Here is a 25,514-nt window from a genome sequence, read left to right on the forward strand (position 1 = left end):
TTCTCTCGAAATTTAGACTTCCCTTTATATTCTTTAGCCATCAAGATTAATAACTACAATGTTACCTCAAGTTGGGAATGTGCTTGTGATAAAAAATTTTAAATTTAAAAATGCTTTCCTCAGATCCAACATCCATCTGAGATTCTTCTTCTTGGAACTTCGTCAAATGGCCAGGATCATCCCACCTTGCCCTTCATGTATCTGTTCTCTAGAAGCCTCTTCACTTCAGTGGATTTGCAGAAAGTGACTAGAGGAATATGCTGGGCACAGAAGTAGCTCTGGTGACCTTGATCAAGGAATTTGGAAACAGAATTCTTTAGACCTGGAAGAGACATTAGAGAATACTAGTCTCATTAATGATAAGGATATCAAGGCCCTGGAAGGTGACCTGCATTGTAAAGGCCAAAGTCAGTACCCAGATTTCCTGGCTCTGGTGCTTTTTTTCCTCCATCAGTCTAGCCCTGTACTATTAACTGGGGTACATATGTGTATATATACACATCAGTCAAAGTGCTTCTGGAAACAGAATTTTCCAACATCAGGTCAACTTCAGATACTTGATCTGATGCAATACGGGAGAAAGATTTTATGTTGTTGTTATGTTTTGTTTATGTTGTTGAAAGCAATCCAATGTTACTGTGTGGCAAGTATGTTGGAATGTATACCTATATGAAGATAATGGAACTATTATTGGTGTTTAGCCAGTATTTCAGTTTTCATTGTGGTCTCTGTTGCTCTCCCAACTTCTCCATCAGGTTCAGGAGAAAGTAGAACTATGTGAGACTCATTTCCTCTGACATGTGAGACAAACGACTCACACACCTCAAAGCAGTAGGCAGGTTGGAGAGAGAGAGTTTGGTTTAAATAGTCACATTCTACTGGTTCATATTGGACTGATAATCTCCCTAAGTGGTTTTATGCTAGTTTAACCTTATTTGTAAAACATTTATGAGAAAGTTCTCATTTAAGATAAGATAGATTTTTATTGTGTAGGTACTAAAGAGTAAGCTGTCTTCAGAAGAAACTGATTGAGGTAATGAAAACAGCATTCTGTAGGGCTTCCTTAGATCCCTAATGTGGCTTTTCTTCCTTGGTACTTCTGGATCCTTCTGACATTAGCAGAGAATTGAAAACAAAGAAGTGACCCACTGCTGTTTCTCTGTTACTTACTCTTTCTCTGAAACTTCCTTCCACACTCACTGGCCCAGGAGTGGACGTAAGGTAAGCTGGGGTGATCAGACATTCTCATCTGAAAATTTGGAGTTGGACAGCAAAAGTTGACCAAGTTTCTCCAATGTGGCTGGATTTAAAACATCTAATTTTGGTAGCTATAAAAGGACCAGATTATGCTATATAGTCTAAGAACAGAAGTACACTTTTAAATGGTGTACCAGAACAAAATCACTGAAAATAAAGGTAGCAGACTGACAAGAACTTAAAGCAAAGAAACAAACAACAAAAAACACAGGAATTACTGCATTTAGTTAAGATTTATAATCCTCAGACATGATCAAAAGGAGACTTCAAGAAGTAATTAGCCACAAAATAGGGTAAACCTAACAGACAGCTTATTTATACTTTACATAAGTATATTAAGTTATTGCTTATTACATTTAATAAATGTGTCAGCACTGTTTTTTCAAAGAATTTTATTTTACTTTTATTGTTCTGATATTTGTGTGATATGAATAAAATTATTTTTAAAACGAACTATCTAATTTTATAACTTCTAGTTGAAGGATTTAATCTATATGTGGTTGTGAATAAAACAATAAACAGACTGTCAATTTGTCAGCAATTTATGAATGCGATAATTAAGAAAAACACACTTTATGCAGTGTGGTAATAACATGTAAATCATGGCGAAAATATATTGGTGCAGAGGTCTTATATCCTTGTAAGTAATATTTGTTGTTATCTAACGCCTGTGTGCCAGGGCACTGTGCTGCGCTTTACGTGCATCGTTTCATTAAATGCCCATTCTGAGGTAGATACTATTTCATTTGACAGATGAGAAAACTGAGTCTTAAAGTAAAGTGGCTTTGCTGTGGGTCATGTGGCTGCAAAGCCACATGGCCAGGATTTTAAGCCAGAGGTCTGCCTCCAGAGCCCATGGTTTTAGCCACTACACTACATGGCTTCACAAACCTTGCTCCTGTGGACAACAGTATTTTACAGTAGGAGCTAAGAGGTCTAATACAAAAACAAATCACTAGCAGTCATCGTCGTCATCCCATGTCGTTTCTGTCCCCCCCCGCCCCCGCCGCCCCCATCACAATCTTCAGCACAGCTTCCTTCTTAGGCAGTAAACTCCTGCAGTGTAGAAACTGTGTATCTATTCTAAGTAACTCTTCATACTACAGCGGAGATGCTTTGTCAGCAATACTGAGACAGGAAACAAAGCTGGGCTGCTTCTATAATCTTGCTTATCTACTTCCTTTTTGTTACATTTATATTTTACTTCAGATGGCGTGGGAATCATCTTTGATTTTTATTAAAACAAAACCAAACACTATTACACACTGAGGCCCATGCTGTTTCTAGGACCCCAGGGCACAAGAGTTTCACAGACTATTTCCCTTACCTGGTTCTTTCCTCCCCTCCTACGGGCTCCTAGAGTACCCTGTTAAAGGGCTACAAGAAAAAGAAAGAACCTGTAGAATTCAACTTTAATCTTTTGGGAAATTCTTAATTTCCTGTTGTAAAATCCAGGGAAAACAAATATATATTGATCAATCAATATAGATATAACGTCAAATATATAAACCAATCAATATAGATGTAAGTATGTATTTCAATTTAAGGATTAGTAAAGTTAGAGTACAACAGCCCAATTCTTGGTTAAAAAAAAAAAAAAAAGATAAGAGCAAGTCCCTGCCAGCACAGGTGCCAGCCCTTACATCTGTCAGCAGGCTGACCAAAGAGGAGTCCGACCACTGGCATTCAATGAACATGGCAACACAGCTCCCTTCAACTCTCCAAGGAGTTTCAAGTCAAGGAGGTTTTCAGTCCTTGTCTTGTTTATCTGTTGATGGAGGGTTTCTAGGAAGATTTAGCAGTGCTTCAATTTTCTCAGCATCATCCTTCGATTGATTTTTCTGTAAGCTGCTTTCAATTTCTTCAGGGAGGAGCTCAGTAAATTGTAGTCTGGCTTTCCTGTAATCACAGAATGAAAAGGATATATCAAGTATTGCTCCATTTCTTTAGTTCTTTGGTTTTTAAAAAAGATAGTATTTGTGTTATTCTCCCTGCAAGTTATGAGCAAACAGTGCTCCTTGCACTTCAGAGACAATTACTTCCTTCTCTCTCCTAACCTGTTCCAGTCACAAGCCAACTAAGATTCTCATGTGACCAAAATGGACACCGCCCTGGCAGCAGCTCTGAGTCAAAAGATATTCCCGAGTTCTCGCAGGGGGGACATGCAGTTGCTGAAGCAGCCTGAGCTAAGGTGTGAACCCCACAACTTAGCCGTCCTCTTGCCCTCAGGGCTGGGCAGATGTGACCCCCGCCACTCTGTTAAACCCTCTGTTAGAAGACCTTGTAGGAAACGCACAAAGGCTATGACCATGGTAACCTTGTTACAGAAAAGTCAGGCAGGACCACACTATAGAGGCATATTCACCAAGAGTGAAAATCTGATTTCCAAATAACGGATCAGTTCTTTTTCTAAATCAAATATTAGTGTCTTCCTTTCTTTGTATGATTAACAGGGTCGCCCATGACTTTCTTCTCAGGTCTTTCTGAGCAGATTGGACCATTTCTTCTCCATATCTCTACAGCCAGTTTTCTACAATTTCTGCTCACTAAGGCAATTTTTTAGACTCCCACTTTGTTTGATTTCCCTATGGTTATTTTCAAGCAAAGAAGCAGACATATAAAAGGTTCTTAACTATTTATTAAATTAACTCTCCTCAAAAATATCACATATATTCCATATAGATAACCTATACATTTTTGACACTACTTCCTCTGCCAGTGTTCTTTCAGTACTATAATTCAAGTTATTGTTTTTACCCATTATTGAGGTTTTCCATCTCTAAATAACTGACAACTTCTCTAGTTATTTTTTCTAGTTTCCTTTTTTTGGGGAATACAATTATTATTATTTATATTTTTCCAAATGTTAATTCTTCTATGTATCAGATTCAAATAACCAGTATACTTCCTTACCTTTCTAACTCCTTTCTCAAAGCTTCCTTTTTAAAAAAGAATTCTTTTATGACACCTAAAGAACTAGAATAAGCTAATGCTTTCATGCTTTTACTTCTTCATAATATCAAATTTTATGCTGGCATTCAGAATTTTAGGTGCTGTACCCTGGAACCTAGTCAATTGCATATCTCACCTACCCTCTTACTATGGAGAGGAGGAAGGAATGAAACAAACATATACTGAGCATTGTGATATGATTCTGCCCTTAGAGCAGCTAAGAAAACTGAGGGCTTGAAGTTAAGGAAAATATCTAAGGTCACGGAACTAATTAATAGTCTAGCTGGGATTTAAGCTTTGTTTTCATAGTTTCATTGGCTCCAAAAACAATGCTTTTTCTTCTATAGCACCTAAGTCTTTGGAAAACAGATCTATAGATACCAAGAATTTCTGTGTGTGTGTGTGTGTTTGGCATAAATAGAAGTTTCAAGTAAAAACAGAAGAAAAAAAAAAGACTGCTTCTGTATTCAACTACCAAAGCAGTAGCAACAGATGTCATCTTAGTGCCCAGGAAGCTGAACCATGAGAATCATTTGTACAAGGACTGCCAGATGGCAGCCTGTCATGTTGATCTTACAAAGAATCAGCACGAAGTCAGCTATCAGTGTGATAACTGTACCCCAGGGAATGACTAGATGGAATAAGTGAAAGCTTTCATCCTCCTCAGTGGCATCCAGTCCATGAACTCTATCTACATAATTCCTGTGTGTTCACAGCAAGAAGTAGAATCTTTGAATGTAGAGACTTAACATGCTCTCTGTTGTTCATAGATGTATGTGCAAACGGAGTATCAGCTTTTAAATAAAGCCTAGCAAAGCTCACTCACTGCTGTGCATTTCCTTTAGGTAATTCCTATATAGTCAAGAATATGAGAAAAGCAAAAAATATGCAACCGAATGAGATTTACATCTTAGCTTTTTAAAAACATGTATCTAAGGAAAGAACCTCATCAGATTAAAAATAAAATTAGTGTCTTTCATTTTTCCATTCTCCTTAATTAAAAAGATTAAAAGACCAGGTACGGTACAAGTTGAGGGACTCAGTACAAAGGAACTTTTCTTTGAATTGAGTGGCAGCTTAGAACACTCTCTAAGGCCTGCACTAGGAAAGTCAGACATGCTCATCATCACAGGCTCCTTACCACTCTTCCACTTTCAGCTCATGGAGTGCTTTCCGATCCTTCTGTTTTCTCTCCTGAACGGTCTCACCATAGTACTTCTGCAGTGCCATCATCAGACTTCCTACAGGAGTGCTGCGGAGGAAACAGAGGGAAAGCTTAGGAAGAAAGAACCCTGAGACACGCAACATGTAAGTGTCTCTTCTAAGGCTGAGCACCACCAGCTGAGCGCGTGTTCACTGATGGGTCCAGACACACAGGACAGTTAAAGCGTCCTTGTTGAATGAAGAAGAAAACAGGAAGGCAATTTCCTTTCTGGTCTGAACAACAGACAAAAACAATCACTGCAACTTCCTAAAATTACCTGGTATAAAAACAACGGGTCTATAAATTGGCTCTGTGTTTTTTTTATCATGAATGATAAATAAACTGGGAAGATATATATTTATGAAGTCCTAGAAGTAGCTTTATGCTGAAGGCTTCTCAGAAATCAAATTAGTACCAGCAATGGTACCAGATCACCCAGGGGGCAGGAACTGTGGAGGGTGTTTTTGGTTCGGGGAAGGATGCTACTGGCTTTTGGGGGTGGACCCACCAAAACATCCTAAAATGCAAAAGGCTGGCACAACAGTCTCACCTACAATGCCAATAGTTACACACTGAGAAACTGATTTAGATAATAATTACTACAGTGATGAAGAGTGTTTGATTCTTGCATCCTCAAAGAGAAGGAGTTTTTGACTCTGAAATAACTTAAATCCCCTCTGGCTACAACTTAAGTAACTTCATTTTAAAAATTATGTTTGCTAAGTGGAAATGTCCATCAATAGATGAGTAGATAGAGAAAATGTAGTATAAACAATGGAACATTGTGCAGCCTTAAGAAAGCAGATCCTGTCTCACGCTACAACATGAATGAATCTCAAGGACATTACGCTAAACAAAGTAAGCCAGTTACAAAAAGACAAATATTATATGATTCCACTCACATGAAGTATCTAAAGTAGTCACAATCATACAAACAGCAACCAGAAAGGTGACTGCCAAAGGCTTGGGGGGGAAGGGCAAGAATTAGTGTTTAACAAGAACACAGTTTCAGTTTTATTAGATGAGAAAGTTCTAGAGAGCTATTGCACAACAACATGAATATGCTAAACCGTACATTTAAAAATGGTTAAGATGGCAAACTTTGTTATGTGTTTTTTACCACAATGTAAAAAAATATTTTTGCTGCTAACTTCAACAATTTTCTCCTTCAAATAAAGCTGGTATATAAATAATAAAACAAAAATAATGTCAGCAATGGACTATGACATGCTGAATTTCTTTTTAAAAGTTTAATTAAAAAAAAGAATCCATAGTCTACAGTATTAACTCCTCCTGGAAAGAGGGTAGAAAAAGGGAGTGGGTAGATGGAGGGGAAGGGAGAACTCTTCTAGTCAGGTGAATTCCTGATAATAAATATAGAAGAAATGATACACTAGCCAATCAACGTTTTACAACCAGCTTTGTAATAACTGATTACAGCATGGATCATCAGGGGATCATTAAAACCACAAAAAAAAAGACAGCTGGAGAGCAGACTATTCACAGTCTCAGCCCACAGATTACTTATTAATCACAAGGGACAAAGATACCTTTGTAGTGGACAAATTTAGTCGATACCAAATATGGTAGGGAGCATTCTAAAATGACTCTGCAAACTTTCCTGCCCTAATCCCTCGACTATGAATATGATGAGCTATTATGCTCCTGATTATATCATGTTACATGGCAAAGCAGATTTTACAGATGTGACTAAGGTTTCTAATCAGTTGAATTGGAGTCAATCACAAAGGAGATTATCTGGGCGAACCCTTTAAAAGCAGAGAGTTTTCTCTGGCTGGTGGCAGAGTGACTGAGAGATTCAAAGTATGAAAAGGATTCAACACACTGGTTGCTGGTTTGACCCTGGGTGGGGGCCGGCGGGGGGGGGGGGGGGCGGTTGGGGCAAGGCACTGTGAGAAAGAAATGTGGATGCCTCCAGTCACAGAGCAATGCCTGGCTCACAGTGAGCCAGGACACAGGGACTTCAGACCTACAGCCAGAAGGATTCTGTCAACGACCTGAACGGTTTGGAAAACATTCTTTCCCAGAGCCTCCAGAGAAGAGCCTGCCTGGCCAACACCCTGATTTTTTTGGCTTTGTGAAACCCTGAGCAGAGAACCCATCCGAGCCTACCGGTCTCCTGACCTACAGAACAGTGATAGAATAAATGGGTGGGGTTTCAAGGTGCCAAGTTTGTGGTAATATGCTACACAGCAAGAAAAAACTGCACCAAATAATGAAAGTTAACATCACTTATAAACGGTGACATAATATGTTTCTTGATGTGATACACTGAGAAGGACACAACTTCACCTATGCTGTATTCCCAATGAAAACATTTAACCTAAATTGAATCATGAGGTGATAATCAAATAAAACCGAGAAATATTTGGGGGGAAAAGGCAGTGGAACTGTTCTAGTTTAAAGGACTCTAAAAGAGACATGACAACTAAATACAATATACAACTGGATCCTGGGTTAAAAAAAAAAATATATATATATATACATATGGCATTACCGTAATAATTGAGGAATTCTGAATATGGACCCTATCTTAGACAGCTGTATTGGAGCAACGCTAAATTAGTTCCTGCGACCACTGCACTGTGCTATCACTGCAGCGTGTTCTTCATCCTCGGGATACACACTGATATATTCAGGGGTGAAGAATTATGAGGTCTCAAATGCTTTAACCAGGAAGGAAAAAGAAACACACACACATCCTACACATATACAGAGAGAGAGAAAACAAATATGGCAAATACTAACAAGGTGAGTCCAAGCAAAGGGTATAGAGGTATTCAATGCACTAATTTATTCAACTTTTCTGTGGGTTTGAAATTTCTCAAAGTAAAAAGTTGGAGAAGAAAATTTTAAAAATTTATTAAACTAAACAAACGAAATATAAACAAAATTTTTTTATAGAACGTGCTTTTAACTGTTTCTCATTCCTTGTTCCTGCTCCTTATATATAGCTCCTTTGTTCAAACTACAAATAGTTTCAGGTATTAGTGATATTTAAACAGTTTTTACCCAGTGCAAACAAAGTAAAATCAATAACTGAGGTAGAATTAGAATTGGACAGTCAAAGCTACTGCCAATACAAGACTAGAGACATTTGACAGGCTCTAAGGATTACATTTGCTCTCTAAAACTTCACTGATTTTTTTTCTTTTTTAAAGATTGGCACCTGAGCTAACATCTGTTGCCAATCTTTTTTTTTCTTCTTTCTTCTTCTTCTCCTCAAAGCCCCCCAGTACATAGTTGTATATTCTAGCTGTAGGTCTCTCTGGTTGTACTGTGTGGGACACCGCCTCAGCATGGTCTGAGCGGTGCCATGTCTGTGCCCAGGATCCGAACTGGCAAAACCCTGGGCCGCTGAAGCGGAGAGTGTGAACTTAACCCTTCGGCCATGGGGCGGCCCCTAAATTTGCTCTCTAGATGTGAATGAGATTTTTAAGAGGCAAGCCATTAATGAAAGTTGTGTTCATTTAGAATCAAACCACTGTAACACTTACCCTAGCAAGGCTCCAATTATGCCACCAGCCACCAGGCCACGCAGGCCTAAGTTTATTCTAAAAAGACTTCCTGTGACAGCTATTTAAAAACAAACAGAAAAGGCATTATTCTCATCTTTAAACACCTGAATTCCATTTTTTAATTTTCCTTCCACGAAAAGGACATAAACCCCTAAATAAGCTTTCTGAAACGAACATTAACATACCACCACAACCTAGATTTCCGGAATCTAAAATGCCAATACAGCTAGTTTCTCTTCCCCTTTGCAGGGTCAAAGCAAGAAACGCTCCCTTTACAAACCATTTCCTCCCTCTGGTCTATGGATCCAACCTCTTCTCATTCTGCTCGTTTTTTCCCACCTCTCCTTAAATATCTGTAATTTCTTCACTTCCTCTTTTTTCATTTCTTCCTTCTTCAAGGAAAGCTTTCTTCAAATAAACAACAAAACCCCCTGCAGCTTATGCCTTCCCCCAGCCTCACCCTTTCTGTCCTCCTCCACTTCACCTCTCAGGCAGGACTGCAAGCGGACATTTGGCCTACAACGCCACCTAGTGGCCAATGCCTGGGTCCTCCTCCTTCCCACTGGGATCGCACCTCGATGATGCCCATTCATTTTCCTTTTATACTATGCACAACACAACTAATGCCATCTCAGGTGGTAAAATTTTTTAAAAATAACATTTGAGTTTATATTTCTTATGTAAGTACTATATATTCATTTTTTAAGTTTTCTAAATTTTTAAATGAACAAAAATCACCTATAATTCCATTACCCAAAGACAGTAATAAATTTGGTCCTTTTTTCCTAGTCTTCTTTTCCAAACAAAATATTTTTTAAAAACAAAATATTTTTTTAAAACATATTAGAATAGCCAAAATCTTGAACACTGACAACACCAAACACTGGCAAGAATGTGGAGCAAAAGAAACTCTCCTTCACTGCTTGTGGGAATGAAAAATGGTACAGATATTTTGGAAGACAGTTTGGTGGTGTCTTACGAACCTAAACTCACTCTTACCATATGATGCAGCAATCACACTCCTTGGTATTTACGTAAAGGAGCTGAAAACTTATGTCCACACAAAAACCTAAACACAGATGTTTACTGCAGCTTTGTTCATAATTGTCAAAACTTGGAAGCAAACAATACATCCTTCAGCAGATGACGGATAAAGCATGGTACTTCCAGACAATAGAATATTATTCAGTGCTAAAAAGAAACGAGCCAGCCCTGGAGGTTTAGTGGTTAAGATGTGGCACTCTCACAGCAGTGGCCAGGGTTTGTTTTCCGGTCAGGGAACCACACCACCCATCTGTTGGTCGTCATTTGTGGTGGCTGAGTGTTGCTGTGATGCTTAGCTTTTTCTTGTAAGCTAACTTTGAATTCCTTGGATAAATTCCACTTGGTCATGGTATACAATCCTTATTTGTTGCTGGACTTGGTTTATTAATATTTTGTTAAGGATTTTTGTGTATGTACCCTTGAAATATAGTCCATCCATAGTTTTCTTTGCTCTCTTCCTCTGGCTTTGGTATCAGGATAATACTGGGCTACCAGAAGGAGTTGGGAAGTGTTCCCTCTTCCTCTATTTTATGGAAGAGTTAGTGAAAGAAACTTACCAAGTAGCCAGGGAAGCCATCTGGTCCCAGGTTTTTCTTTGCCAAAAGATTTGTTTTTTTGGTGAGGAAGACTGGCCCTGAGCTAATGTCCATTGCCAATCTTCCTCTTTTTGCTTGAGGAAGGTTGTCCCTGAGTTAACATCTGTGCCAATCTTCCTCTAGTTTGTATATGGGACACTGCCACAGCATGGCTTGATGAGCAATGTGTAGGTTCATGCCCGGGATCTGAACCCACAAACCCCAGGCCACCGAAGTGGAGTGTGTAAACTTAACCACTGTGCCACTGGGCTGGCCACAAAAGATTTTTAATAATTTAGTTTATTAACTTGTTATACGGCTACTTAAACTTTCTATTTCTTCTTGAGTAAATTTTGGAATTCTGTCCTTTTTTTTTCTTATTGGTTGGTCTTGCTAAAAAATCATCTACTTTGTTGATCTTTTAAAAGAACCAACTTTTGGGGCTGGCCCCATGGTGTAGTAGTTAAGTTGACGCACTCTGCTTTGGCAGCCTAGAGTTTGCCGATTTGGATCCCAGGCACAGACCTAGCACCACTCGTCAAGCCATGCTGTGGCAGGTGTCCCACATATAAAGTAGAGTAAGATGGGCACAGATGTTAGCTCACAGCCAATCTTCCCCAACAAAAAAAGAGGACTGGCGGCATATATTAGCTCAGGGCTAATCTTCCTCAAAAAACAAAACAAAACAAAAATAAAAGAATCAACTTTTTGTTTCATTAATTTTCTCTATTGTTTTTCTTTAAATTTCATTGAGTTTCACTCTAATTCTATTATTTCCTTCTATCTGCTTACTTTAGGTTTATTTTGCACTTCACCTTCTAGTTTTTAAAGGTGAAAGAAGTTTAGATTATTCATTTGAGATCTTTGTTCTTTTACTTACTTTTTCTTTTTCTTACTGTTTACATACAAATTTCCCTCTAAGTACTAATTTGGCTGATCTCATAAATTTTGATATAATGTGCTTTTATTTTCATTCAACTCAAAATAGTTCTAATTCACCTCTTTGGCCTATGGATTCTTTATAAATGTGTTGTTTAATTTCCAAATATTTGTGGATTTCCCCAAATTCTTCTTTTAAATTCCACTGTGGTCAGAGAACATACTTTGTATGATTTCAATCCTTTTAAATTTATTGAGACTAGTTTTACAGGCTTGCATATGGTTTAGCCTGTAGAATGTCTTACATGCACATGAAAAGAATGTATACTCTGCTTTTGTTGGGTGGAGAGCTCTAGAGATGTTAGTTAGGTCGCATAGGTTGATAATGTTGTTCGAGTCTTCTACGTCCTTGTTAATTTTCCCTATAGGTGTTCTATCCATTATTAAAAGTAGGTATTAAAGTCTCCAACCACTATTATTGAGTTGTCTATCTATCCTCTCAATTCAAACTGTTTGCTTCATGTATTTGGAGCTCTGGTGTTCGATGCATATATGTTTATAAATGTTATATCTTCTTGATGGATTGGCCTTTTAACCTTATAAAATGTCCTTCTTTGACTGTAGCACTTTTGTCTTAAAGTCATTATTATTTTTTTTTGAGGAAGATTGTCCCTGAGCTAACACCTGTGCCAATCTTCCTCTATTTTGTATGTGGGATGCCCAGCATGGCTTGATGAGTCATGTGTAGGTCCACGCCTGGGATCTAAACCCGTGAACCCCAGGCTGCTGAAGCAGAGAGCACAAACCTAACCACTACGCTACTGGGCTGGCCCCCTCAGTCTATTTGTCTGATACTCATATAGCCATTTGAAGTCTTTTTCTTACTGTTTGCATAGTATTATCTTTTCCATCTTTTTACTTCCAACATTTTTGTTTCTTTGAACTTAAAGTATATCTCTTGTAGATAGCATATAGTTGGATCTTTTTTTAACACAGTTGGACAATCTCTGCCTATTGACTTGAGCGCTTAATCCATTCATATTTAATGTTATTATGATATGGGTGGATTTAGGTTGACATTTTGCTATTCGTTTTCTATATATCTCACTTAGTTCCTTTTTGACCTTGTTACTACTTTTAAAAGTTACTTTCTTATTACTCGCTTTAGTGATTACATTATGCATCTTCACTTATCACATTCTACTGCAGATCAGTACTAATTTTATTCCACTAAAATGTAGAAACCTTGTTCCAATACAGCTCCACTCCTCTCCAATCTTTATGCTACTACTGTCATTTATGTTACGTATATATGTTAAAAAAACAAGAATATGACTATTATTTTATACAACCATACATATTTTAAAGAAGTTAAGGGGGAAAACAGTTAAGAAAAGAAAGAAGAAACAATAAATGTACAAGGTCTTTTATATTAACCTATATATTTACCATTCCTACTAATTTTCATTTCTTCCTGTAGAGTCAAGCTACTATTTAGTATCATTTGCTTGCTCCACCATACCTCTATTCCTTCCCTCTGTTTTGTGCTTTTAATGTTATATGTAGCTTTAGTTATATGCCCAACACTTCAATTTTCTTATTTTATGTAACTGTCTTTTAGATCATTAAGAGAAGAAAATATTTATACTGGTTTTAATAATGACTTACATAATTATCTTTATCAATGCTCTTTAATTCTTCATGTAGATTCAAGTTACCATCTGGGATCACTTCCTTTCAGCCTGAAGAACTTCCTTTAGTATTTTTGTAAGGCAGGTCTGCTAGCAACAAATCCTCTTTATTTGCCAATGTCTTTACTTTTGCCTTCAAATCTGAAGGAAGGTTTAGTAGATATAGAATTCTTGATTGACAGCTTATTCTTTTTAGCACTTTGAACGTCATTCTACTGCCTTCTGGCTTCCATCATTCTGATGAGAAGTCAGCTGTGAACTTATTAGGTGTTCCTTGTATGAGTTGTTTTTTTCTTGCTGCTTTCAAGATTTCTCTTTGTCTTTCAACAATGTAGCTATTATATGTCTAGGTGTGAACCTCTTCATGTTGTTGTTCTTGGAGTTTTTTGAGCTTCTTGGATGTGTGGATTGTTTTTCATCAAATGTGGGAAGTTTTTGGCCATTATTTCTTAAAATATTTTTTCTGCCCCTTTCTCTTTCCTCTCCATCCAGTAGTCCCATCATACATATGTTGCTATGCTTAATGGTGTCCCACAGATCTCTGAGGCTCTGTTCATTTTTCTTAACTTTTAATATTCTGTCCTTCACAAGAGACAATCTTACTGACGTATCTTCAAGTTCATTGATTCTCTCTCAAATCTGCTTTGGAGCTCCTCACGTCCAGTGAATTTTTAATTTCCATTATTATATTTATCGACTCAAATTTTAATTTGATTCTTTTTTATAATGTCTATTTATACTGATATTTTCTACTTGATGAGTCATTGTCATCATGCTTTAACTCTTTAAAAATGGTTTGAAATCTTTGTCTGCCATGTCCAGCAGAATGGGCCTTGTCAGAGACATTCCAAATGATTGCTTTCTGTATCCCATCTTGTGATTTTTTGTTGTTGTTGCAAACTGGACATTTTAGGTAATAAATTATAGCAACTCTGGAATTAGAACACCCCTACCCAGGATCATGGATGTGGTCCTCTGTTTCTGCAGTGACTTGCCTAGACCAATTTTGTGGAGTCTTTTTTTCTGTAGAGTGTAGCCACTGATGTCTCTGCTCAGTTTTTATTTTTATGTCTGGCTTCGCAGGAATCACATCAGCTTAGGAGTCAGCCAATGATCTGTCAGTGGCTCTGCTTAATCCAGTAAGGCTTCCACCCTCTGCCAATGGATCTGTTTGTGGCTTGAGGAATGCATTCAAAGTTTAAGCAGTTTATAACTCTTTTCTGGCTTTTACTTTCTGTGTTCATAAGGCCTCACAATTAACCAATAATAAGTAGCTTGCTAGGGCCTTCACCAGTCTTTCCTAAGTGTGCATACTTATACAAGCAGGCCACTTTCCAGAGTTCTGGGGACAAGTAGGATCTTGTTAAAGCCCTCTTTGGCTGTCTTGGTCCCTGAATATCCCTGTTAAGATTCTGCCTCATCTGCCAGTCTGTTGCTTGCCCCAAATGGTATCAAAATCCCAGGTTAGCTGTGTGATATTGTCCTTCCCTGACTGTTTGAAATTGTTTTCAGCAACATCCCTAGACATGGAAGTTTCTGTGTTCTGTTCCAAATAAAGTCAGCCACCCCAAGCAGCAGAACTGCTGGTCCTCCCAGCCTGCCTTGACCTTGTGGAACTTCTGCACCATGCAACTGGGAGTAAGGAAGTAGAAGCAGCCCCTGGCTGAATCACTACAGATTCCCACTATTCTTACTGAGATGCAGTAGAAATTGTTGGATAGATGCTGCTCAAGTTGTTGTGTGCCCTTGGTCAATTGACAGCATCTTTAAACGGTTGCTTTTGATAATTTTGTGCAGTTTTATCATTGTTTTTTGGGGACAGGATTTGCCAAGCTCCTCACGTAGCCATCCCAAATGTCAAATTTTCTTTTATAAATGTCCATACCAATGCCAAATAATAATGGTGAGGGGAGACAGCCTTGCCCTGATTCTGACTTCAGGGGAAATTACTTTTGTATTCACCATTAAGTTCAATGTTGGTTGCTGCTTTGAGATATAAATTTATATTGTATCAGACATATTTTGCTATTCTTATTTTACTAATTTTTATGTTTGATCAAGAAACATTTATTCTACTCTACTAATGCCAAACAATTGTGATATAAAAGGCAAACACTTTCTCTGAATTCAAGTAAGTCATTTAGTAGAGAAGCAAAACAAATAAACAGCTACAATATAGCATTATAAGTGCTTTAATACAACTATTTATAGTGAATTATGGGAACACAGGGGAAAGACACCTAAACAGATCTAAAGATAGGAAAATGGGGGCTAGGGAGGACTCTCCAGGGAAGCTGAAGCTAACAGATGAGCCAAACCTTGAAAGACAGGTTAAGCAGGAGCTGAAAAAACTTAGTTTTGGGAGTGAGATGGGTTCAAGAACAGGGACCAATATATGTAAAGCAAGAATATGCTGGGTTTGGGGAATCCAAGTCTATTCATAAGGGTGGAGCAAGAGTGCTGCATGGGGGCCAGGTCAAGAATCGACATTAGTCATAGGAAACTACAGAAGAATTTCAAACAGAAAAGTACTATAATCATATTCATATTTCAAAAAAGTAACTAAGACAACTCTGAAGGTGGAAGAAACCAAGATTATAAACAGGGAAAATAATCTGACAATAGCAGGTAAGAGAGTCCATATATATTTAAGGAAAATAACCGATAGGATTAGAAGTTTGGAAAGAGCAGGACAAACGGCAGGAACATATCAATCTTTGGTTTCCAGTTTTGGAATTTAACAGGGTAGATGAGAGAGAACATAACAGCAGGAGCAAGTATGGAAGTGGGGGGAGGAAGACAAGAGTTTGGTTTGGGTATAGGTATGTGAGCCTACAGAATAACCATATAAAAATGTTTGCAAATTTAACAAGGGTAAGTTCTAGCCGCTTCAATGCTATTAATGTCTATTTCTGGGTTTGTATTTTAAAATGTTTTCATTAAAATGTTAAGTTCAAAGTATGTATATGTGTGTTTGCCCGTGTGAGTATACATATACATGGAGTAAGTACACCCCAAAGAAAGATAGCACAGGTGATAAAGCAAGTGGGCTAAAACGTTAACAAGAGCTGAATCTCCGTATGTAAAGGGTATATGACGTTCTTTGTATTACTTTTAATTTTGCAACTTTTTGTAAGCTTGAAATTATTTCTAAATAAAAAGTAAAAAATAAGTTACATGTTGCGTATGTGTGTCTTTTTGTAGGTGAGAAAATGTACATGAGTTAGTGAGCGTCTGAGTGTATATGGCAGTTAACGTCATTTAGGTTTCTGGAAATAATACTTCAATATTTTTTTTAAAAAATGTTCGTTTTAAAGAGAGCATATCTACCAGAGGCAGAGATCTTTAAAATAAAATCCAAACACTTTCCATGAAACATCTGTCCCCTTTCTACTTCACCTCAGCAATCTCATGTCGAGCCGCTCTTCCTCTCACTCACTATGTTCCAGCCATATTATCCTGCTTTTGAGGAACTTTCCTGCCTTAGAGCCTTCACCCTGGGTGGTCCCTCTGCCTAGGCTACTCTCTTTGCAAGGCCTGCCCCTTTCCATTCTTCAGGTCACTTCCTCAGAAAGGCCTTCTCTGATCACCCTGTCCACAAGAGATCTCACTGCTCCACCTACTTGTTACTTTGTCTCATGGCAACCTATTTTTTCCCATCCATGTTAGATTGAAAAACTCCACAAAAACAAAGACCTTTTTCTGTCTTGTTCACCAAGCATACCAAGGGCAAAGCACAATGCTCTCCCATTTTTGCATGCATGTTGAACAAGATGTGATGAGAAGCCAACCAAAGAATTCAGTAGCTCTGATTCATAAGTCCTTACATGTTTCTTAAGCCATATTTGACAAGACTGAAAAACGTAAACAAGAATAAACAAAAAATCTCTTACCTCCTGCAACGACAAAATGGCTCAGGGCATTTTTATCCCGGTACACATTTAGACCAGTGTTCACCGTGCTAAGAAGGGAGAAGGAAAAGAAAATTTAAAACATCTCCCACTTACCTTCTTGATTGTAATTTTCACTAAAGTGGTCAGTATTAGTTTATAAGAGCCTACTATGTCAATCCTTGATCCTAGTCTAGGCTCCCCCACCGTGTTCCAGACTACTAATATGCCTATGGACTTTCTAGGGTAGAACTTCTCCTGCTGAAGAATGGACCAAAAAACAACCAAATTTCTGGAATAAATATTCACTTAGAAATAGAAATAGAAAGAAGAGTTTTGTAGAATTTCTCTTACTTAGAAACCTTGTATCTATTTTGATACTAGTTGGTAGACATCTATCCATGGATCCAAAACTACAACTGGACCAATTTTTTACAAAGATAGATAAGAGTTCTCGAGAAAAATTTATTATGAATCACTTTCATGTGGGTGTTTAGTTTTTACAATCCCACATGCTCGAAAGATGTGCTCCTAAAAGAATACCAAGACCCTCTGCCCAAGTTCCAACAGAACTTACTTGAATATAGTCACAAACACTGTGGTTCTCCAACTCCAGCGCCAGCCATACCGGATGAAGCCTCGCACAGCAGCACGATGTGCAGATTGCTAAAGTTAATAAAAAGGCTGTGAGGTTCCCAGACACCTTGACCTTTTCCTTATTCTCAAACTGTGGTGGAGGGATGTCAGCTATGGATTAGGCAGGGATACCTGAACAGATAGGAACAATGCAAGATCTCTAGAGATACCATTCTTTAAGGACTGAAGCTTAAGCAAAAGCCCCATGTGCATCTATTCTATCAACAGACAGAAAAGGAAAGAAGAACTGCTGGTATTGACCAAGTAATCCATCAATTAAGTACCAGCTGTGAATCTATGTGGCAAATACCATGACAGATATAAAGTCAGGACTAGGCATGCTTTTTATATTCAAAAATTCTTGAGGAAAAGAAAAATATAAAATAAAAAAGCACTGAGTAAATGGTAAATTAGAGGGTAAGGATTAAAGTAACACAGATGTGCAGGAAAGGAGCAAAGGAAGAAGAAAGAACTAATATTTACTGACCATCTTCTATGTAAAAGTTGGGTTATATTACCTCATTTAATCTTCACATTTTCTTCAGGTAGGTGTTTTAGTTTTAATTAAAGCATAGAGAGGAAGTTTCTAACCAAGACCACTCAATCAACAAGGAATAAAGTCAGAATTGCAAGGTATGTTGTCTCCACAGCCCATTTTCACTAGGCTACCATGGAGCAAGTCTGGATTTTTAAAGAATCTGAGGGAATCCCTAAGTGGATCCTTAAATACTGTATGATACTGGGCAAATCAAAATGTCACTGACGGGTATCAGCATGGACTCATGGCTTTTAATAAACAGGTAGATAAATCCAGAAATAGATATAGAGGTGTGTATGAATGTGTATATAAATCTCACACACACACACATTTCCAAACTCTGTCTGCCTCAGGCCTAGAAGCCATGACACCCCAGTAGCAATGAGCATACCAACCACCAGATTTTGGTTTTTAAAGACCTTCTTCCACTAAAAGAAATTAAAGCTCCTTGGTGAAATGGCAAATTCCAGGGCTGGTGCTGGAAAAGTAAAAGATGAGCCATGAATATCTTGCTGTGCCAAAAAGTAAAGATGTGCTCAGAGAATGATGGGGACATATCAAAAAGGAGCTAGCTTGGGGGCTGGCCCCGTGGCCGAGTGGTTAAGTTCGCGCGCTCCGCTGCAGGCGGCCCAGTGTTTCGTCGGTTCGAATCCTGGGCGCGGAGATGGCACTGCTCGTCAGACCACGCTGAGGCAGCGTCCCACATGCCACAACTAGAGGAACCCACAACGAAGAATGCACAACTATGTACCGGGGGGCTTTGGGGAGAAAAAGGAAAAAATAAATCTTAAAAAAAAAAAAAAAAAAAAAAGGAGCTAGCTTGAAGGGGCTCCAACTGTCCAAATCTAGGCCAATGTGGGCATCAAGATAAATGATGATAAACTTACAGAATAAAATAAGAATCCATGAATCCATACCAATAAAAATAAATTATAAAAAGACAAATAAATAAATAGAGCCGAAGAGAAAGCCCTTCCTTATAGCAGAATACTAACCAATAAATGTAGGAACAATGGAACTAGAAAATGGCCATTTGGCAAGCACCATAGTAATAAATGTTTCAGGCAAGAATCATCATTAAATGCTAAAACAGGAGGGTAGAAATTTGATGAAAAACAGGATATTTACATAGTCTCAAAGTATCTAATAAGTATCCATAAGAAATTTATTAATTACAAAGGAAAAAAATAGTAATTTTACAGTAGATAGGCCTGGCAGAGACCATCTTAATCAAGTGACTAAAGTAAACATCACCAGTAAAGAGACAAATTGATATCACGTGCTTCAGATATAATGTGCTGGGAAGGAAACAGCAATTTTAGGGTATTCCAGCTAAAACACATAGCCAGAATCTAATCACAAGAAAACATCAAACAAATCCAAATTGAGGGACAGGCTACAAAATAAATGGCCCACAGTCTTCAAAATGTCAAGGTCATGAAAGTCAAAGAAAGACAGAGAAACTTCCAGATTAAAGAACACTAAAGAGACATGACAGGCAAGTTCAACATCTGATCTCGTGTTAGATCCTGGACCAGAAAAAAAAATGTCTTATTATTTATTTACTTTTAAAATTAATTACATTAGTGGGACAAATAGCAAAATTTACATGAAGTCCGTAGATAAGATAATAATACTACATCAGGGTTAATTTCCTAATCTGGATAATTATACTACGGTTATGTAAGACGGTGTCCTTGTTTACGGGAAATACATGCTGAAATATGCACCATGTCTATAACTTACTCTCAAGCAGTTCACAAAAAAATAATAGTATGCATTATACAGAGAATGATAAAGCAAATGTGGTACAGTGTTAACACTTGGAGAATCTGGGTGAAAGGCATATAGGAATTCTTTGTACTAGTTTTGCAACTTTAAGTCTGACATAATTTTTTTAAAACTGCACAAAACAAAAAAACTCTCCGAGCTGTAACTTCCTCACTAATACAACAGAATTGATGTACAGATCTAAGACATACCACATGAGTTAGCACTCTATCAACTGTAAAGCTATAGTTATATATGTTAATTATTGTTCAGTGTGAGCTAATGTATGTACGCCATGGAGGCTTTGTCAATGAGGTAGCTATGCTACAGCTGAGCCTTGACGGTTTAGCAGATTAGAAATATATTTCAGAAAGTCGAGACATCGTGCTGATCCCTTCTGAAGATAGGAAAAGTGGTCCGATAGGCCATGTGTGTGCACTTTAGCATCAGTAGTTCCATTGTTATTAAGTACAGACTTTGTTTCTTTACTCTGACATCCTAAACCCTCCCAACCCCACCAAGAACCGAATGATTAAGTGTAAAGTGAATTGCTAAACTGGTGTGCCCCCAGATCCTATGAGAACGCCAGTACATACCACAGCATCAAACTGGTTATGATAAATTTCTGCTTGGCTCTGCTCAATGTAGCGCTGTTTAGCATGAATAAAAGCTGGTACTCCTCCATATGCCCAGCCAATGATGCCTGCTGAAAGTGCCGCTCTATAAATATTCTCAAGTTCCTTTGAAGGTCTCTCATGTTCACTAAAACATCAAAAAGACAATGTTTGGAGTTAGTTTATGGATACTGCTCTCTAAAAGACAGTATGATCAGAATTATCTCAAATGCTAAAACCACCACATTTTTCATTATGGGCAGAATCAATTAAATCCTCTGGTGAATTAAACAGTACAATTATATTACAAGTAGCTCAAATCTTAGCCCACACTAATCTATGCTGTAGACATCAGGCTAGTGGTTGGTTACTCTTGAGAAGGCAGCTAATGGAAAGGACACAGTGGTTTCTGGGATGCTGGTGACAATCTCTTGGTTACACAGCTATGTCTAGTTTGTGAAAATCCATTTATCAGTATACTAATGTACATTTTTCTAGATGCATATTACACCCCAACAAAAAGGGTTTTTTTAAGGTGCTCTTCTTTGATGACTATTACAACTCTACCATATTCCTGGAAACAGGAAGAATTTGTGAGTTGGATGTAGAGATCGATATTTCCCCTTTTGAATTTTAAGCTAACTTTTTGGAAATTACAAACGTATGGGGTTTTAGGACAATGTATGCAAGAATAAAATCCTGATGTAAAAAAATCTAAACCTCATCTTTCTGAATGCTTAACTTTTATGTCATGCTCAGATGGGCCTGTACTATAAAAAGCACTGAATGAGAAATCTCACTATGCATGGGCAGCACTGACCAACCCAAAATACAAGAAAAAACTACTGTCTATTCAATTTATTCCTTTCAAAAGCATAAGAAACTAGAACCACCAATGGTGATTCCAAGAAAATTGCTCTCATGAATAGTTAAGTTTGTAGGTATCAAGTTACTATAAATAAAGGCCCTCCTAGGTAACCACTAAATGCTAATTACTTACATTACTAAATTGCTTTCCTCAGAGATTGCACAAGTGTTTATCTAATTCTAACTGCCAATAACCACAACATTTCTGAAATCAGAATCAGTGAGTCTTTACAGTTCCTGCATCTCCAAGAGTGAAATCTAAATAAAATCTCTTATAAAACTATAATTCTTATACTTACGTAAATAAGAGAAACTGCTATAATTTGAATTTTATATTTTATCTTTTATAGCGAATAAGATCAAAAACATAAAAACTGGTCTATGGTAGAACTCAGAAAAGAGAAAAGGTAAAGGAGCTTAAGATTTACCAAGCCTGGAGATGCATATGCTTTGGCTCTTTTTCATCCTCTGAAAAATTCCACGACATAGGTGATATTTATCTCCGTTTATCAACATGGAATTGACGGCTCTAAAAAGTTATATAGTTGGCCCAAACACTAATGAATGATGAGGAAAGAGAACACAGTGGTGGAAAGGACCTAGATTATAGGTAACAATCACGGGGATGTGGTTCTGGTTCTGTCACTCACTGCTAGTGATCTACAGCCAGATCCCCATCTCTCTGAGCCTTGGTTTCCTCATCCACAACATAAGGAGGAGCGTGAAAGTTATACTTTCAAATTTCTTTAAACTCCAACATTCTGTGGTTTATAAAGGTAATCAAAAAACAACCCTCTTCCGTCATATATAATACAGGATGTTTCACAGGTATCTCAAATAGATATATTGGAAGGACCAATGAGAAAGGCTCCTGCATTATCTTAAAAACCAAGATGATGGAATCCAAATAAAGTCAGTAAATATAATTCTGCCAGTTCCCTTGTTTCAACTATCTCAGCAACATAACAAATCATCAAAGTTAATTTAACCACTTGATAACACAGTGTAGTATGGTAAAGTATTCATGAAAGGGCAAACTTCTCACCAGTAATTGATGAATGAATAAATGATGAAATGAATGAATGAAGTATCCTGAATTTTTCATAAAAGTTCATTTAATTTGAAGGGTTATCTTTTATTCTGAAATATGCTTATTTGTGAATCCAGTTAACATCCTTTCTTTTATAAGGTGATGAAACAATAGTTGCCACTATTTTTCATATATTCCTTATTCGGTAGAAGAAGAATTTTACAACTCACTCTGCCATCTCTCCAACCTCCATTCTTTTGGAGGGGAGGGGGGGCTACTGGTCATGAAATATCAAAGTTTGGGATCAAGCGAAATATGAAAAAGAATACTGGAGTGGAATCCTGCAGATGTGGGTTCCAGGGTCAATTCTGACACTAATTAGCTTAGTCTAATTCTTCTAATCTGTAAAATCAGGAGATTACACTAAGACTACATTCCCTAAATATCCCTTAGAGGTCTGGCTTTCAATCAATCTCGCCCCTAACATTTGAAAACCGGCCTGTCCATCAACAGAACTACCAAATGGCAAGGATAACAGCTTGGGGTACAAATATTAGAACCCCAAAACCCACTTAAACCACACCACCCTGGGCTCCTCTGGCCCAGGATGACCCAGGTTTCAGGACATCTCCTTCGCAGGCCCTCCCCACAGACCCTGGGCACGTTTACTCTTTGACAAACAGCTCCCGGAGGCGGTCCCATCCGGATTCCGGGTAATGGGGTTCTGGGACGTAGGAAGGCAGTTTCCGGTCCTCCGCAAGGGCCTCCGAATCGGCGGCCACAGCTCCCGCAGCAAAGACCCGAGGGAAAGGACCCAACGCCCTACAAAAGAGGCACCGTGGCGCCGGCGGCCGCACCTCCATGGCCCTCTCCGAACCTGCAGGCATGCACACACTTGGGCGCTCAGGACCCCAGGGCCTCCCAGGGGCTCGTGGGAGGACAGTGAAGATAACTGCAAGACTAACTGGGTAAGTACCCGTACGCCAGGCCCCAGCTAATCTGCGGCCAGACCCGCTGCCACAGAGCCAAAACCTCGCCCTCGGGCCGCGGCCTCACTTTGGAAGCCCTGGGCTACATGAGACAGGAAGTCCCGCCCCCACCAGGGCAAAGACCAGGGGCAGGCGCGAAGGCGGAGCCCGAGCCGAAAACACTTCCGGTTGGAGGCAGGACTCACCTTAGAGGTGCCTGACCCGCCCCCGGTAGTTAGTTGGCGGCCAGTAGCATCGCTCAGTGCCGTCTATCCCCGCCTCCGGCCCCGTGTGCCTGCGCCTTCTGGGCCACGCAAACCGGGTGTCGCGCGCGTTCCCGTCGGCCGGACGTTGTCAGGGGTTCAAGTAGTTTAGTATATTTAAAACGCCAGAAACCCCACATAGGTGAAGGAGAAAGTGCAGTATTTAGTACAAGTGGAGTACAGAGAGAGGGGAAGGCAATTTGCGCAAATACCAGCCCAGGCCTCCCTGTCACGGTACGAGAAGCCTTCCGGGCTGGCTGGGGTCCGTCCCGTACTCGTTACGTTCCGGTTGCTGGAAAGGACCGAGGCGTTGAAAATCGGTTTTAGTGCCAGTTACACCGAGATTTCCAGAACACTTTTGAAGAATCAGCTTTGGATTCTTCAAGATGGATTTTACTCCCCTCAGTTCATATGCCTGCTGTTTCTCAAAAAGCAGGACGATTTCTGGAATTTCTATCAAGTGTGTGTTTGATAGTCCAGCCATAATTTCCCGTCGCTACAACCTCTGCTAACATATGTTTCGAAGTATAGTTATTAATAAAATACAAGCATTTAAAATATTCTCAAGCTGATTTGTGCACTTTCATTTAATCTTTGCTAGCAACCATAGTTTCTTAGTCTCTTTGCCAATCTCCACCCCCGCCTTTGTTCCTTTCTAGATGTAATTCAAAATTGCTACATTCTTTAGTAGAATACAGTAAATAGAATTCTGGAATTTGAGAGCTGGAATTCTGTAGATAAGGCCCAGAGAAGTGATTGGCTAGAATGACTAGCTGAATTAGGGACAGCGCCAGGAAGATTTCTCCCGTGTCTGGGAGACAGGATTAGATTCAGCTCCCATCATAGCCTTTACTACATTGTATCACAATTTCCTATTTGCCGATGTGACCCAGTAGACTAACTTTAAGGTCAGAGACCACGTATATTCATCCCTGTATTTCCAGGACCCAGCACGGTGTCTGGCATGTAGGTTGTTGAATGAAAAATTCAGATCCCCTGACTCCTGGCTCTGGCTCCAGGTTGCTGTTTATCCCATATAGTCATAGGTGGGCACCAGGAGAAAGTCCCAAGCCCAAGAAAATGGCTGTGCAGTCTGTTTAGTCTACACGTAGAAAAAGCCTGATGCTTAAGATGACCCCAAAATCATTCTGGGATGAGGGAGGACTTGGAATCCGTGGGCGGGGGTGTCAGGCAGATACTAATGAAGTCATTTATATTCAACTCAGATGTCCCCAGGATTCACTACCCTATATGGAAAAAATGAGATTATATTAACAGGCAAATTTCGCTAACTCCATAGCTTCCTTCTTTGGGTAACCGGAGCCTCATTTGTAAGGTTTCCTTTACTATCTAGTACCTCGAAAAGTACCCAGACCCTTGGCCCCTGCTCACACTGTTGCTACTATTCTATCTCAGCTCCTCAGACTACCTGCTTCTGTCACTCTCCCACACTCCAAGACCCCCGGGCTTCTTTTACTACTAGGGAATTACTCGCCCTCCTCCGTGGTCTGCTCTTTCTGAAGGGTCTCAGAGCAACACTAAGCCAAAAGATGTTATGAGGTTTGCTTGGACTGTTTCACATACAGCTCTCTCCTCCCCAGGACGTGCATTTGCCACCGTAAAGGCATCAGGGAAGGATTTCAGGGCAGTCACCACACTGTGCCTGGGACCACCATTCTCCTATCCTCAGCCCTTGTTGCTGAGTTCTGCTCATAGAACCCAATAGCTTCTTCCTCCATCATGAATTTTCTCCCCGGGGTCAGAAGGTTCCCTTTCCCTGCCAGGTTCACCAGGTAC

At 39.0% G+C, this 25,514-nt stretch overlaps 2 protein-coding genes across 7 annotated transcripts in view; one reads left to right on the plus strand and one right to left on the minus strand.

Moving 5' to 3' along the window:
• Positions 1-1,710, plus strand: part of CD80 (CD80 molecule) — a 29,522-nt gene extending 27,812 nt beyond the window's left edge. The window contains exon 7 of the mRNA XM_008514607.2: positions 124-1,710. The gene's annotated coding sequence lies outside the window, so the exon portion shown is untranslated. The remainder of the gene's footprint in view (positions 1-123) is intronic.
• Positions 157-23,617, minus strand: TIMMDC1 (translocase of inner mitochondrial membrane domain containing 1). 6 transcript variants are annotated; one of them, XR_011529472.1, is made up of 9 exons: positions 23,156-23,568; positions 20,572-20,737; positions 17,609-17,697; positions 17,035-17,102; positions 8,932-9,010; positions 5,351-5,461; positions 2,901-3,156; positions 1,171-1,249; positions 157-322 (listed from the first exon to the last, which is right to left on the minus strand). XR_011529472.1 is itself a non-coding variant. In XM_008514612.2 (8 exons), exons 2-8 carry the CDS (start codon positions 21,941-21,943, stop codon positions 3,006-3,008), a joined length of 723 nt encoding a protein of 240 aa, XP_008512834.1. In that variant the 5' UTR covers positions 21,944-21,985; positions 23,344-23,599; the 3' UTR covers positions 1,464-3,005. The 6 variants fall into 6 exon arrangements, 4 of the variants coding, with proteins under 4 accessions (XP_008512834.1, XP_008512831.1, XP_008512833.1 ...); XR_011529473.1 differs by lacking the exon at positions 1,171-1,249; XM_008514612.2 differs by lacking the exons at positions 157-322; positions 1,171-1,249 and adding an exon at positions 21,885-21,985 and having other exon boundaries at positions 1,464-3,156; positions 23,344-23,599.
• Positions 23,618-25,514: the final 1,897 nt, after the last annotated feature.

Source organism: Equus przewalskii, chromosome 18 (assembly GCF_037783145.1).
Source record: "Equus przewalskii isolate Varuska chromosome 18, EquPr2, whole genome shotgun sequence".
NCBI classification, from domain to species: Eukaryota; Metazoa; Chordata; class Mammalia; order Perissodactyla; family Equidae; genus Equus; species Equus przewalskii.